Consider the following 12,462-nt stretch of genomic DNA (forward strand, 5'->3'; position numbering starts at 1 on the left):
GGCTGTGACCCTCGGAGGTCCCTACCCCAGGGTCCCATCCTGCCCACGCACCTTGCTCTCTGGAGATATCCGCCTTGTACCAGAATTTGGATGTGTCTTGGACAAAGTTCACAGACACATGCTTATCACCCGGATTATCTGTAAAAGAGAATATAAAAACAGTCACCCTGGACATTTTATTGCAACCTCTCACCTCACACGGAACCCAGCGCTCAAAGTCCAACCCAGGGAGAGGACGGTGTGTCTCGGGGGAAGAGCACTCTCTCTAAATCCATGGGAACTGGCTGGGGGGGTGCGACAGGGAGCAGGTGCTTCTCGACCGACACAGCACAGATGGGGCGCGACACACGGCCGGCGCCGGGTGGCTCTCCACAGACCGAGCAGCGCGGTATGGCTTAATCGTGTCAGGATCTTATTCGTACGTGTTTGAAATACTGCATTAAATTAAATACGAATTAAATTTGAAATACTGAATTAAACTGAATGAATTCACTGAATTGAGAAAAGAAAGGTTATTTTTGAAGAACGAGGATCGCAAGTGGCGGGAGAAACAGAAGCCGATGTGGGTGAGTGTTGAGCAGAGGGGAACGGAGGACGAGGGGAAGACCCCGACGGAAGGCTCTGGGCTTCGCCCTCAAGGTGCCGCCGGGGAATCCCAGGGTCCCCCCCCCGCCCGACTCTGCTGAGTGATCGCACGTGGGGGCGCCCACCACTGCCGACACGTGCCTACCTGGGGAGGGCGCTGCAGCCTCCAAAGGCTTGGGGAAGTCCGGGAGGATGTTTGGGAACGGGATGCTCATGGTGCTCCCGCTGTGCGGGCTGGAAAAGCCGCTCGAGGACGGGGAGGCCGAACCCAAAGACCGGTCTCCCTCTGAGGCTCGCTTCTTCTCGGGAAGGGGCGGCTGCCCAGGCAGAGTCAGGCCCTGGCCCGGCAGTCCTGGGCTGTGGTGGCCACTGCGGTCAGGCGTCACGAGGAAGCCGTGGGACAGGAAGCCGTTGTCGGCCACTGCTGTGGTCCGCGGGGTGCCAGGGGCCTGGGGTGCTCCGTGGGAATGAGCCAGCAAGGCGCCCGGGTCCTCCCCGGGGGGAAGGCCGCTTCCCACGGGGGCCGTGCTGAAACTCAGGAAGGCCTGGCCACTCGGGGGGCCCAGAGCTGCGGGGGGCTCCGCCAGCGACAGCTCGTGGTTGTGGAAAGAGGCCTGGAGCTCCGCGGGCGGGAGGTGGGGCCGCCCAGGGCCGTCGGGGCCAGGGCTGGGGAACTCTCCGGAGCCAAGGCGGCTTCCTGCCGGCCGGCTGCTCCCCAGCAGAGCCAGCGTGGCTTTGGGGCTGCTCTCCACCCACGGCAGCTCGGCAGACGAAGGGCTGTGGGGAGGACACAGCAGTGAGGACGCCCGGCCCTAGGAGACGCCCCGAGATCGGCAAGGGTCCCCCAGTGCTCTGGTGATAGCCTCCCTCGCTCTCCACCCAGCAAAGCCCCTTCCGCTCCAGACAAAACGCAACCACGGCCCCGTGTCCCCGTGTCCCTCCCTCCAAGGGCAACCACACGGTTCACCGTGTGCTGCTCCCGGCAGAGCATCGTTCCCTGGGCACAGACCGTGTCCCCCGCTTTCTCTGTCCTCCACCCCCGAGAGCCAGCATGGGCGCCTGACTCAGTCTCCACTAAGTGCTGGCCGGAAAACCAGCTGATTATGGGATCCCAGTACGAACAGGAGAAGTTAGGGCGCCCGGAGGACTCAGGGGGTTTAGCAGCCGGGGCTTGATCTCAGCTCAGGCCTTGACTCAGGGTTGTGAGTTCAAGTCTCACACTGGGCTCCACACTGGGCGTGGAGCCTACTTAAAAAATAAAATAAAATACAGGTTGTTTAAAAAAAAAAAAAAAAAAAAAAGGATCATGAGAAGTTACCATATCCAAAACCGGGATTTCCCAGATCGAGGGTATCAGAAAGTACCGTAGGGTTAGAAATCCAGAAAGTGAGCCGCCAAGCCAACACATCACACACACCTCACTAACAAACACTCCGCGCTCTGTGTGGGACGTCCTCAGCTGAGCCCCCCCTTGTAAAGAGTCAGGAGGCAGGATGAGGACAGTGAACTGGGAGGCCGTGTCCTTGCCCAGGGGAGCCGCTCAGGAGCCGTTCCTACCCTGGGCCCATGCAGCGGCTCGGTGTCTGCATCCCCCCTTTCTGCCCTCCCAATCCCCCCGAGGGCTGTCCCCGCACTTTCCCGAACACCGGCACAACCTCTACGTCCCCAGGACCACCACCATCCTGCCTGCCTGCCCCTCTGCCCAGTCTGGAGTCGGCCTGGCCCGGCCACCAAGGAGACTAAGCCCCGGCCAGCCCCCCGCATTCCTGCTCCAGCCTCAGCTCAGAGCACGTGGTCACAGACGCCCGGTCCTTAGCTGGCCCCAGACTCCACCTGCCGGTGTGGTCCCTGAGTGCTCAGCCTGTCAACACTGGGGGGGGGGGGGGGCACACAGTCTCCGGGGTTTGTATCTGTGATTACATTTCTGAATCAAGAGCAGCCGGGTGTCAGCTGCAGGTGAAGCCCCCTGCCCTCCCCTCCCGGGGCCTGTGGTCAGGGTCTGCGCTGCGTTCAAGGGCCCGTCTCCCTACCTGTCCCGCTGCTGGCCGGGGCTGCTGCTGGAGATGGTGCAGGAGGACGTGAACGCCCGCTGAAAGGCAGGTGCCGCCGGCATGTCGGCCCGGAGCGTCGCGGGTTTGGGCCCCACGGGGCTCTCGGACATCCCCACCGCGCGATGCAGGATCTCAGCGCAGCCTCGAGTATCTGCGGCAGAGAAAGCAGAACAGAGACTCGCTTACAGGCCTGGTCTCTGTCCTGGAAGGAACGGGGTCACTTCTGGAGATGCGTGCCACAGGCGAGGGGCCGGATTCCACCATGGGCGGGTCACTCTCGCCCGGCATGCTCCCCAAACGCAGGCTGCGGAACACAGGGCCCACGCCCGGCTCTGGCACGCCAGGTGAGCTGAGGAGCGTCTTGCAAGCTCGTTGCAAGGACAAGGGCATGCAGCACACACAGTGTCACCCCCTGAAGGCCTGTGTACTTACAGATGGACCCCGCCCATCCCGCAGGCTGGCTCTCACTTTAGAAAGGGCCAGGCCTTCTCTCTGCACACCAGCAGGAGACCCTCCACAGAGAAGACCCACTTTCCAGAAAGAGCAGGCCCAGGGGCTGTGGCTGGGTGGGTGCTTAAGCTCCATCTGTCCCCAGCGGGTAGCTCGGCCCACACCCTGGGCCACGAGCTTTCCGGTAAACGTCCCACCTGCCGGCTGGTGTCCTTGCCCCCGAAAGGGGCGCAGACGCAGGTTCAGCCCCAGTCGCTCAGGGCGTGCGGTCAAGCACCATGAAAACCTGCTGTTTAACACCAAGTCCACACACTCCACCAAATTTTATACATTTCCCTGACAAAATGCCCATCTGCTTGAGGCCTGCATTGTCACTATTTCTGGATATTTTTTAAATCTTGCCTTTAAAAAAAAAACAAACAAAAAAACAAAAATACTTAGCTTTAAGAACTGGGCAAATCTACCAGGGTCAATAAAATAACATTGTAAGAAATACAGGTTATTTTGGTTTCTGCTTTAGAACAAGGGAGGGTGGATAACAGCATGATGAAGTTTTTTAAAAACTCCACATCACTCATATTACTCATTTCCAGGAAAGGGGCAACATTAGGGTGAGTCACACATCCCGGCCACAGACCCATTTGGCAGCACGTGGATTAGAGGCAGGACCTAAGCCCGTGGTTAGGGCTGTGGAAATCCCACTGATGATCTGCAGAGATAAAAACTGAGGCCGAGCTATGCGGGCAGCCGGGACTTGAGGGAAGTGAAGAACCATTCCGAGCACAGCCTCCCATGCAGGTGTTTCTGACTCCTCAGCTTGGAGAACAGAGCCAAACGCCTGGAACCAAGATGGAAGTGGCTGCTGAGAAGCCACAGAATAAGCAGGGATTTGAGCAGTTTCATGGTGGGGCCGAAAAACAACCGGGGGAGCCCAAAGCACTTACCTAAGATTCAAGGTGAGGCCCCTGAAGGCTACACTGTGGGGATACCAGTGCCAGAAACAGATGAGCCTCCCCCCCCTGCCCCAGATCTCAGTAATCCGTCCCAGAGAATATCTTCCTCTGGAAGTAAATATTACCCTCCAAAGCCTGCTTCTATTATAGATCGATCGATCCATCCACCCATCTATCATCCATCCACCCATCCATCCATCCATCATCCATCCATTCACCCACCTATCTATTTATCTGTAATTTTCAAACACAATTCAAATATTTAATTTAAAAAACTGACCAGGCATGCTAGTAATGGGTACCAGAACACAGAAATGAAAACAAAGAGAAAAAAAGAGAAAGAAGAGAAAGAAGAACAGCCACAGCTGTCTATGCATTGGAGTTAAAAGACACACACTTGAAAAGAAGTAAACGGAAAACATCTCAGAAAAATATAAGAGAATTTCACAGAAGAACTGGAGTGCATTAAGAATAATCGAGTGGAAATCCTAGGATGACGTGAAAATAAAATTAATGAAAAGAAGCAGGAGGCCAACGATTCCACCAGCAGAGGCATGGTGAAGGCGTTGATGCTCGAGCTGGAGGCAAGTCAGAGGAGTATCGAGCCAGAAGCACCGGCAGGAAAGGCACGGGAGACGGGGAAGGGAACGACGCTACGGGGGGCGTGGTGAGGAGTTCTAACACACACGTAACGGGGGCCAAGGAGGAGCGGAATGAGGCACAAGCAAGCCCCGGAACGGTACTTACTGAGAATTCCCCCCTACACACTGAAGAAATCAAGCCACGGGTTTAGGAAAAATCCATGAAATCGAAGCAAGATAAGTAAAAAGAAAACCATACACATTCACTCAATAGTAAAAGTGATGAAAATCAAAAACAAACTTTGAAACAGCACTTTGTCCAATCGCGGAGGAAGCAGGGAGCCAATTTCAGTGTTCGTCTTTTAAACACTCAGGAAACACGTCTTTACCGAAGAGCCCAGCGCTAATGTCGTGTCTGTACAAACTGCACCGTGAGTCCCCAGGCACGGGCACTGCCCCCAGCGTCCACGCTGACGCCCGTGGTCACCACCAGGGCTGCATCTGATCCGCACGCACACCTCCTGCACCTCCAAAGCCCCGGGGCAGTGTGGTCTTACTCCCAATTGGGAGGCACCCCGCATGCCTGGATGACCTTCCACAGAAAACCTCCTAAAACACACGTTTGTTGGGTGCGTGGGTGGCTCTGTCGGTGGCACAGTCCAGCTCTTGGTTTGGGCTCAGGTCAGGATCTCAGGGTCGTGAGATCGAGCCCTACGTCGGGCTCCGCGCTGAGCAGGGAGTCTGCTTGAGGATTCTCTCTCTCCCTCTGCCCCTCCCCGCTCTCTCTCAAAATAAAGTAAAGTTTGTAAATAAATCAGCCAACTGGATGGGCTGCAACCCCACCCTCCAATCCTGTCAAGTGAAGCTGGGATGGGAAAACAAAGATTCGAGGTGCTTCCCTCCCCCTGCAACTGTCTTCTTGGTAGTAAAACGACATCCTCAGTTAGTGCGTCCCCGTGTCCATTTCCCATGTAAGATGGAGCTGCTGAGCGCCAACCACCTGTGAGCACGGTGCTGGCTGCTGGCTTCCAGGTGAGCGTGTTGCCAGAAGGTCAGCCTGTGGGCTTCAGAGGCACCTGCAGGAGACTCTCCTTCTGCCTGAGGGGGGAGCTGGAAGGCTTTCTGGAGGAAGCACATTCAATGGGAGCCTGGAAGTACACGGGTTTCCACTAACCTAAGTGGATGCCATGGGAATGACTGTAACATCCCAGGGCTCTGTGCTCCCAGCTGGGCCCCCACCTCCGGGATGGTGCTACTGGGAGCTTCTCGCACCTGCTATGAATTAATGAATGAGTTTGCAGTGGCTCAGAAGAGAAAGGGAGAAGTCCAGGGCAGGACGTGGGTCTGGCCCTGAGGAGTCAGGGTGGATGTCCTGATCACCCCCAGGCCAAGGAGCAGCACTGAACTTCGGGGTCAGAAGGACTGTTTCTCAGTCAAGCCCACAGTGGGTGACTGATGGTGCTCTCAGGGGTCCTGCTGCAGCCACGGGGGCTGCCCGCTCCCATGTCCCTGGGTCACGGCGATGCTGGGAATGCCATGCCACGCCCGCATGGCGCCTGAGATTGCCACCAGCGGAGAAGAGGCAGGAGGGAAATAAGGTCCTGCTTTGTCCCTGTTACCCTGTCCCTGTTCCAGAAAACAGCAAGCTCAGCGCTCCCCATGAAAGTGGCTTTGTTCACAACTCTGCACCAACGCTGGGGCCATGGCTGGGTTTGGTTCCCTGCCCCGGGCGACAGGACTTAATTAACCCTCAATCTGGACAAGGGCCAGCCAAGGACCTCGGCGCGGGGACACTGGCTTCCCGGCCCCTTCTCCCGCAGAGCCAGGCCCCTCTGTGTGCTCAGGGACGCTGCAGCCCCCACCATCCACCCAGCAGGAGCGGGGGGCCTCAGGGCGAAGGGGGACGGCCTCTGTCCTCAGACATGCAGGGCGCTGGAAACTCGAGTCCAAGCACAGACAAATGCGCAAAGCTTCCGTGTGGACGCACGGCATTCATCCCAGGAAGGGCACGCCGGGAGGGCAGACAGAATGCGTGTGGCCGATCCTGTTCACCGTGCGCATCTGCTCTTCAGTTACGGGGATGCCTCTAAACAGGCTGTCCCCGGGCCCAGCCCCTGTTCCGCGTGCTCAGTGTCCGCAGGCTCAGTCTGGGCCTGGGAGGCCCAGGGGTGCCGTGAGGGCCATCGGGAGTGGGCGAGGTATCCTGTCTGCGAGGGAGCCTCTCAGGCGACACGGCGGCTGTTTTGCTCTACGGTAGGGTGTGTGGCTGCCTCAGAGGGAGCGTGGCCAGGCGGGCTCTCCCGTGTCCCAGTGAGCGGCCGGCCTCAAGCACCTCTCCCTGGGGCCACGGCCCCCCTGCAGGACGTGTCTACGTGTGGGGGCGCTGCGGGGCCGCAGGGGGCCGCTGTGGGCTCTGCTCCCGCCAGGTCCCCGGCGTCCCCCAGGCAAACCCCGTTTGTGTTCCTCCTGACAGATTCTCACATTTCCCCTTCCCGGCTGACACCCAGAGGAGGAGGCACAATATGGTCAGTGTTTGGAAAGCAGGCCCCTGGCTTCCTGGTTTCCTCGGGCAGCTGGCGTTCTGGCGCCTGCATGGACCGAGGACCAGGGGCCGGGCCAGGGAGGGAGGGAAGGAGGGAAGGAAGGAGGGAGGGAGGGAGGGAGGGAGTATGCCTCTCCTTCCAGGGCTCCCAGACCTTCCAGGGCCTTCCGGGCCCAGGCTCCCCTTGGCTTCCCCTTCCTGCACTTCCTTTACCCAGAGCAGGGGTGACGGAGGGTCACAGGCTCTTTTCCAAAAGGAAAAGAAAAAAAGCCTATTTTTAGGCTGCGTTGGAGCTGCTGCAGGAGGTTCCGTGGGAAGCGGGGTAACATCTGCTCTCCACCAGCCATGATTTACATCACACATAAGTTAGCAGGGGGAAGGGGACCCCACATGCTCGCCGCCTGCACAGCCCAGAGCCGGCCAGTCGCTGAGGTCCACGCGTGCACGCAGGGCCCACCACGTCATGCACAACATCCAGGTGTGTGACATCAAACAAATTCGACGCTCCCCGGCCCTCCCACTACAGCAAGAACCCTACGAGGCACAACAATGACTCACTCATCCACAGATTACTGCTCATAATTACAGATTGCCATTAACCCTTCACGTCGTCGTTGAAGACAGATAAATTACACTTAGCGGGGGTCACGGTGACTCCAGCCTACCCCGCGGAGGAAAGTGGAGTTCTGTGGTTTGACCACCAAAGCTGACCTTCAGGCCGTAAGAAGCAGGCATCTTCTCAATCTTTAGAAGCGAGTGTGGATATCTTTAACGATGAGTTCTCATCATCGATCTGTCGTTGATCTGTATCCATCTATCACTGATGTGTATCGATCTATCAGCCACTTTTCCATCTCTGTCCCCCGCCCTCCTGCTCACACCCTGAGACTGTGGAGTTTCCCTCTGCCCCTGGAGAGAGTTCTGCGGAATGAATATTAACACATTTCTGGTCTCTTGTGCTGTATTTCGGTGTGACGGTTGGGGCTGTGGGGGAGGGGGCGCCCAGATCCCAAGGTGCTGAGGTCAGGAGTCACACAAGGACCACTGGCCACGTGCTCAGCCTCCGGGGCCCTCCAGTGCTCCATCTGCAGAATCCCGTCGACAAACATCAGCTTAGACATCCTCTCGCGTCTGTTCAGCTCTACATTTGAAGTATTATTTTTTAAAAGCCAAGACTTTGGGAAGTTCGGTAGCAGTGATTATTTTTTTTTTAAAGGAAGTCCTTAATCTTAGAATGCTTCTGTTATTTGTCTAGGAACAACCGGCCATTTACCCAACCTTCTGGAAAGCAAAGGAAGGACGGCCAGATACAATGAGAATTAATTAGGGAAAACCCCTGAAAGACTGGAAAGGCACACAGGGCGTCTTTCATGGAAGTCACACATCAGCAGCCCCACGGATATGCCGCAAACTCAGGAGGAAGCGATGAACGGCCCGCACGGGGACAGCCTCAAGCTTTCTCTTTTGTAAATCTTCAAGTCAAAACCACAGCACGCGAACGTGTTCTCTGGCCAAAGGTCAGCGTTTTCCGCGAGTAGCAGGAATGCTCCCCCCGAGGTGAACTGGCTCGGTAGCAGGAATGCTCCCCCTAAGGACCCCTCTGCAGACCCCTCTGCAGACCTCCCCCTAAAGACCCCTCTGCAGACCTCCCCCTAAGGACCCCTCTGAAGACCCCTTGCAGATCCACCCCCCTCCTTAGGTCCCCTGCGGACCCCTCTGCAGACCTCCCCCCTGCAGACTGCCCTACAGATCCCCTGCAGACCCCTCTGCAGACCTCCCCCTAAGGACCCCTCTGCAGACCCCTCTGCAGACCTCCCCCTAAGGACCCCTCTGCAGACCCCTTGCAGATCCACCCCCCTCCTTAGGTCCCCTGCGGACCCCTCTGCAGACCTCCCCCCTGCAGACTGCCCTACAGACCCCCTGCAGACCCCTCTGCAGACCTCCCACTAAGGACCCCTCTGCAGGCCCCCTGCAGATCCACCCCCGTCCTTAGGTTCCCTGCGGACCGGCCTGCAGACCCCCCAAGGACCCCGGCATCATTCTCACCCACCCCCCAGCAGAGCTGGAGGTGCCCGGCCAGCGCTAGGGTCAGGGCTCCTGTCTGGGCACAGGCGGGTGACTGTCCCCCAAACTCGACTTACCCCCCATCCAGTGACATGGAGAAGCAGGAGCTCAGAGAAAGCAGCTCATTGCAGCTGGAACCTTGACCACATCCCATTTCTAGTCAGAGGTTCCGATTCAAACACGCTGGCAAGAAGACACACTTCCCCCCAGTTCGCGGGTGCGCTGTAGGGAATTCTAACGTGGAAAATGGTGAGAACGCTTTCTTTCTTCCCCCACGAGAGTTTCCGAGCATTTCCTACTCTTCAGATGCACCAAACGGGGCCTGTCTCTCAAGTACTCAAGGGACCCCCAAGCAACCCACCAAGAACGAGCATCTTAAAAAACGGGCTTTGGCGTGCGCACCGAGGGAAACAAACTGCTTCTTGCTGCAGGACTGAGGGGGGCACGGCATTGGGGCTGCAGGTCCTGAGGATACGGAGACCACCCGGAGCCCAGGAGCTGCTCACACAGCTGAGCAGCAGGCGGGTGGGCAGCGCTGGGGGCGTCCACACTGTGCAGCCCCCCGTCCAGCTTGGCACCTCGGGTCTCCTCCCGGGCCCAAGGTCCTCCCCCAGCCCTGCACCCACCACCCACCTCTAAGGATCGGACACCTCGCAGGACCTCACCCACGTGCAGCCACACTGTATTTGTGCTTCGGAGTCCAGTTTCTGGCCTCAAGGCTCATCCATGGGGTAGTGGGGTAAATATGTCCTTCCTTCTTAGGGCTGATAATACTCCTTTGCTGGATGGGCCAGGTTGTGCTTTATCCCTCGTCCGAGAGTGCACATGTGCACAGGCTCAGCCTTCGGGCTCCTGTGAGTGACTCCACGGCTTCCTTCCGTGTTCTGTTCACCAGTCACATGGGGACTGGTCACTTGTAGCAGCAAGCAGCCCCAGTGATAGGAGATCTTTGCCTCGAAGCTGCTTACCCTTGGGTGGGAGTCGAGGGAGACAGGGATGCCTACAGCAGATGGCGTTGGGCACGGGGGACAGGGCGCCAGGGAGGAGGAAGCACCGAGCAGAGGGGGGCCTGCACACCTGCCAGAGGGCCGGTCGAGGAGGTGGCAGGTGTCCCAGGATTTACACAGAGATGGATGGAGCTTATCAGCAAACACGGACTCCACAAGACGCCGCCCAGGTGTGTCGGCGATGACACTGGCCCTGTGAGCCCTATTTGGTTGAGAGTCCCAAGTTCCCAGAATAATTCCAGTCCCACAATGGGGCCAGGCCACCAGACAAGAAATCTTGATGCTTTCTGCCCTTGGGCACAGTCCCTGGCGGATCTGGCTTTCCTCTGGAAATGCCCATGGGCTTTTAAACTCTGCCACGGACCTTCTAAGGAAAGACACCTTCAGCCCAGCAAAGACCACCACCAAGACGTGGTTCCCGAGGAGGCTTCCACCAGCACGACGCCTTTCTCCCAGCACAACTGCACCACGGAGATTCACAATCACATTCATGGGGCCCGGGGTACAGACCTGCCTCTTGGCCATGACCACAAAACCCCATTTCCCGTGGAAAATCTGACGGACATAAATCCGCTGCAGCAGGCGCTCCCTCCAAGGGAGGCAAGGCTGGACAGCGAGTGTCTAACCCTCTCCCCAGAAGGACTCCCCCTGCAGGAAGCAATGCAGGAAACCGCTCGACTTGCTGGGGGGAGGAATCCAGCCATCGCCGGGTCTGAGTCCCTCCCGACAGACCCGAGTGACGTGCTCGAACTGCACGTTTCCTTCTGTCCAAACACAAGGGCAAATCGAAATCCGTGGCTGAGTACCGGGGCGTCGCTCCCCGTTGGAGGCTCCCAGACAGTGTCCACCCCAGCGGGCCAGGCGTGCGGCCTCACGTCCCTCATCGTCCATTACATAGAACGGTCACGGCTGTCGGGGACCATGTGACTTCTGACCCTCTCGGTCTCCCGGAAGGAGGGGATTCTCCGCGTCTACACTCAAGGAGATGAAGCATGAGCTGCCTGGGGGCCGCGAGCAAGAGCCAGCTTGGCCCCTGGGCACCGGCGCCCGGGGGGGACCCACGGGAGGCTGAGATCGGAATGGACAAGAGAGAAAAGAAATTAGCAGTGACATCTGGGCAGGCACGTGTGGACCTGCACAGAGGGAGGAAACCCTAGACAAGTCGAGGGACGATGCACAGTGTGGAACCTCCACACCAGTCCCGAGGGGTCCTTCCCCTGCAACAAGCCCCTCTGGGAGCAAGCGCTCCGGTCCACTCTGAGGCCTGACCCAGAGCCCCCATGCAGAATCCCCTGCAGACCCCTCTGCAGACCTCCCCCTAAGGACCCCTCTGCAGACCCCTGCGGATCCCACCCCCCTCCTTAGGTCCCCTGCGGACCCCTCTGCAGACCTCCCCCCTGCAGACTGCCCTACAGAACCCTGCAGACCCCTCTGCAGACCTCCCCCTAAGGACTCCTCTGCAGACCCCCTGCAGATCCACCCCCATCCTTAGGTTCCCTGCGGACCGCCCTGCAGACCCCCCAAGGACCCCTCTGCAGACCTCCCACTAAGGGCCCCTCTGCAGGCCCTCTGCAGACCTCCCACTAAGGACCCCTTTGCAGGCCCCCTGCGGATCCACCCCCCTCCTTAGGTCCCCTGCGGACCCCTCTGCAGACCTCCCCCCTGCGGACTGCCCTACAGACCCCCTGCAGACCCCTCTGCAGACCTCCCCCTAAGGACCCCTCTGTAGACCCCCTGCGGATCCCACCCCCCTCCTTAGGCGCCCCCACAGACTGCCCTGCAGACCCCCTGAGGACCCCTCTGTGGATCCCCACAGACCCTTCTACAGACTCCCTACAGACTCCCCTGTGGCCCACCCCCCACAGAACGCCCTGCAGACCCCTCTGCAGACCACCTCCCGTGGACCCCCCTGCAGAACCTCCCTTGGGAGGGGAGGCTGCTCTGGTCCCTGGGGCTCCTCCTGGCCCAGCAAGGGCTGCAAGGGAGGGGGGCCCACGCCACTACACACCCGCCGAGGGCAGCTTTGCACACACCGGCCTCTGGCTGGCCTGTGGGTGGGGACACGGCCCCATGGGGCCTCAGCTGTCCCCACAGAAACCTCAACTCTGCGCACAACTTTTAATACACGGGGCACCACGGTTTACTGGGCACCGTTTTCTCAGTCTTAGTGGTCCAGCAACAGTTTGTCTGAACACCTCTGTGCCTGAGCCCACACGGCGCCTCCCTGTG

The 12,462-nt window shown here is 58.7% G+C and overlaps 1 protein-coding gene across 7 annotated transcripts in view; it reads right to left on the reverse strand.

Annotated features, from left to right (window-relative positions):
* Positions 1-12,462, reverse strand: part of TNS3 (tensin 3) — a 206,009-nt gene that overhangs the window by 19,058 nt on the left and 174,489 nt on the right. For all 7 annotated transcript variants that reach the window (XM_027573536.2, XM_027573535.2, XM_027573532.2 and 4 more), the window contains 3 exons: positions 2,616-2,787; positions 731-1,362; positions 52-138 (listed from right to left, as the gene is read on the reverse strand). In XM_027573536.2, the coding sequence (XP_027429337.2) occupies positions 52-138; positions 731-1,362; positions 2,616-2,787 (891 nt within the window). The remainder of the gene's footprint in view (positions 1-51; positions 139-730; positions 1,363-2,615; positions 2,788-12,462) is intronic.

Source organism: Zalophus californianus, chromosome 12 (genome assembly GCF_009762305.2).
Source record: "Zalophus californianus isolate mZalCal1 chromosome 12, mZalCal1.pri.v2, whole genome shotgun sequence".
NCBI classification, from domain to species: Eukaryota; Metazoa; Chordata; class Mammalia; order Carnivora; family Otariidae; genus Zalophus; species Zalophus californianus.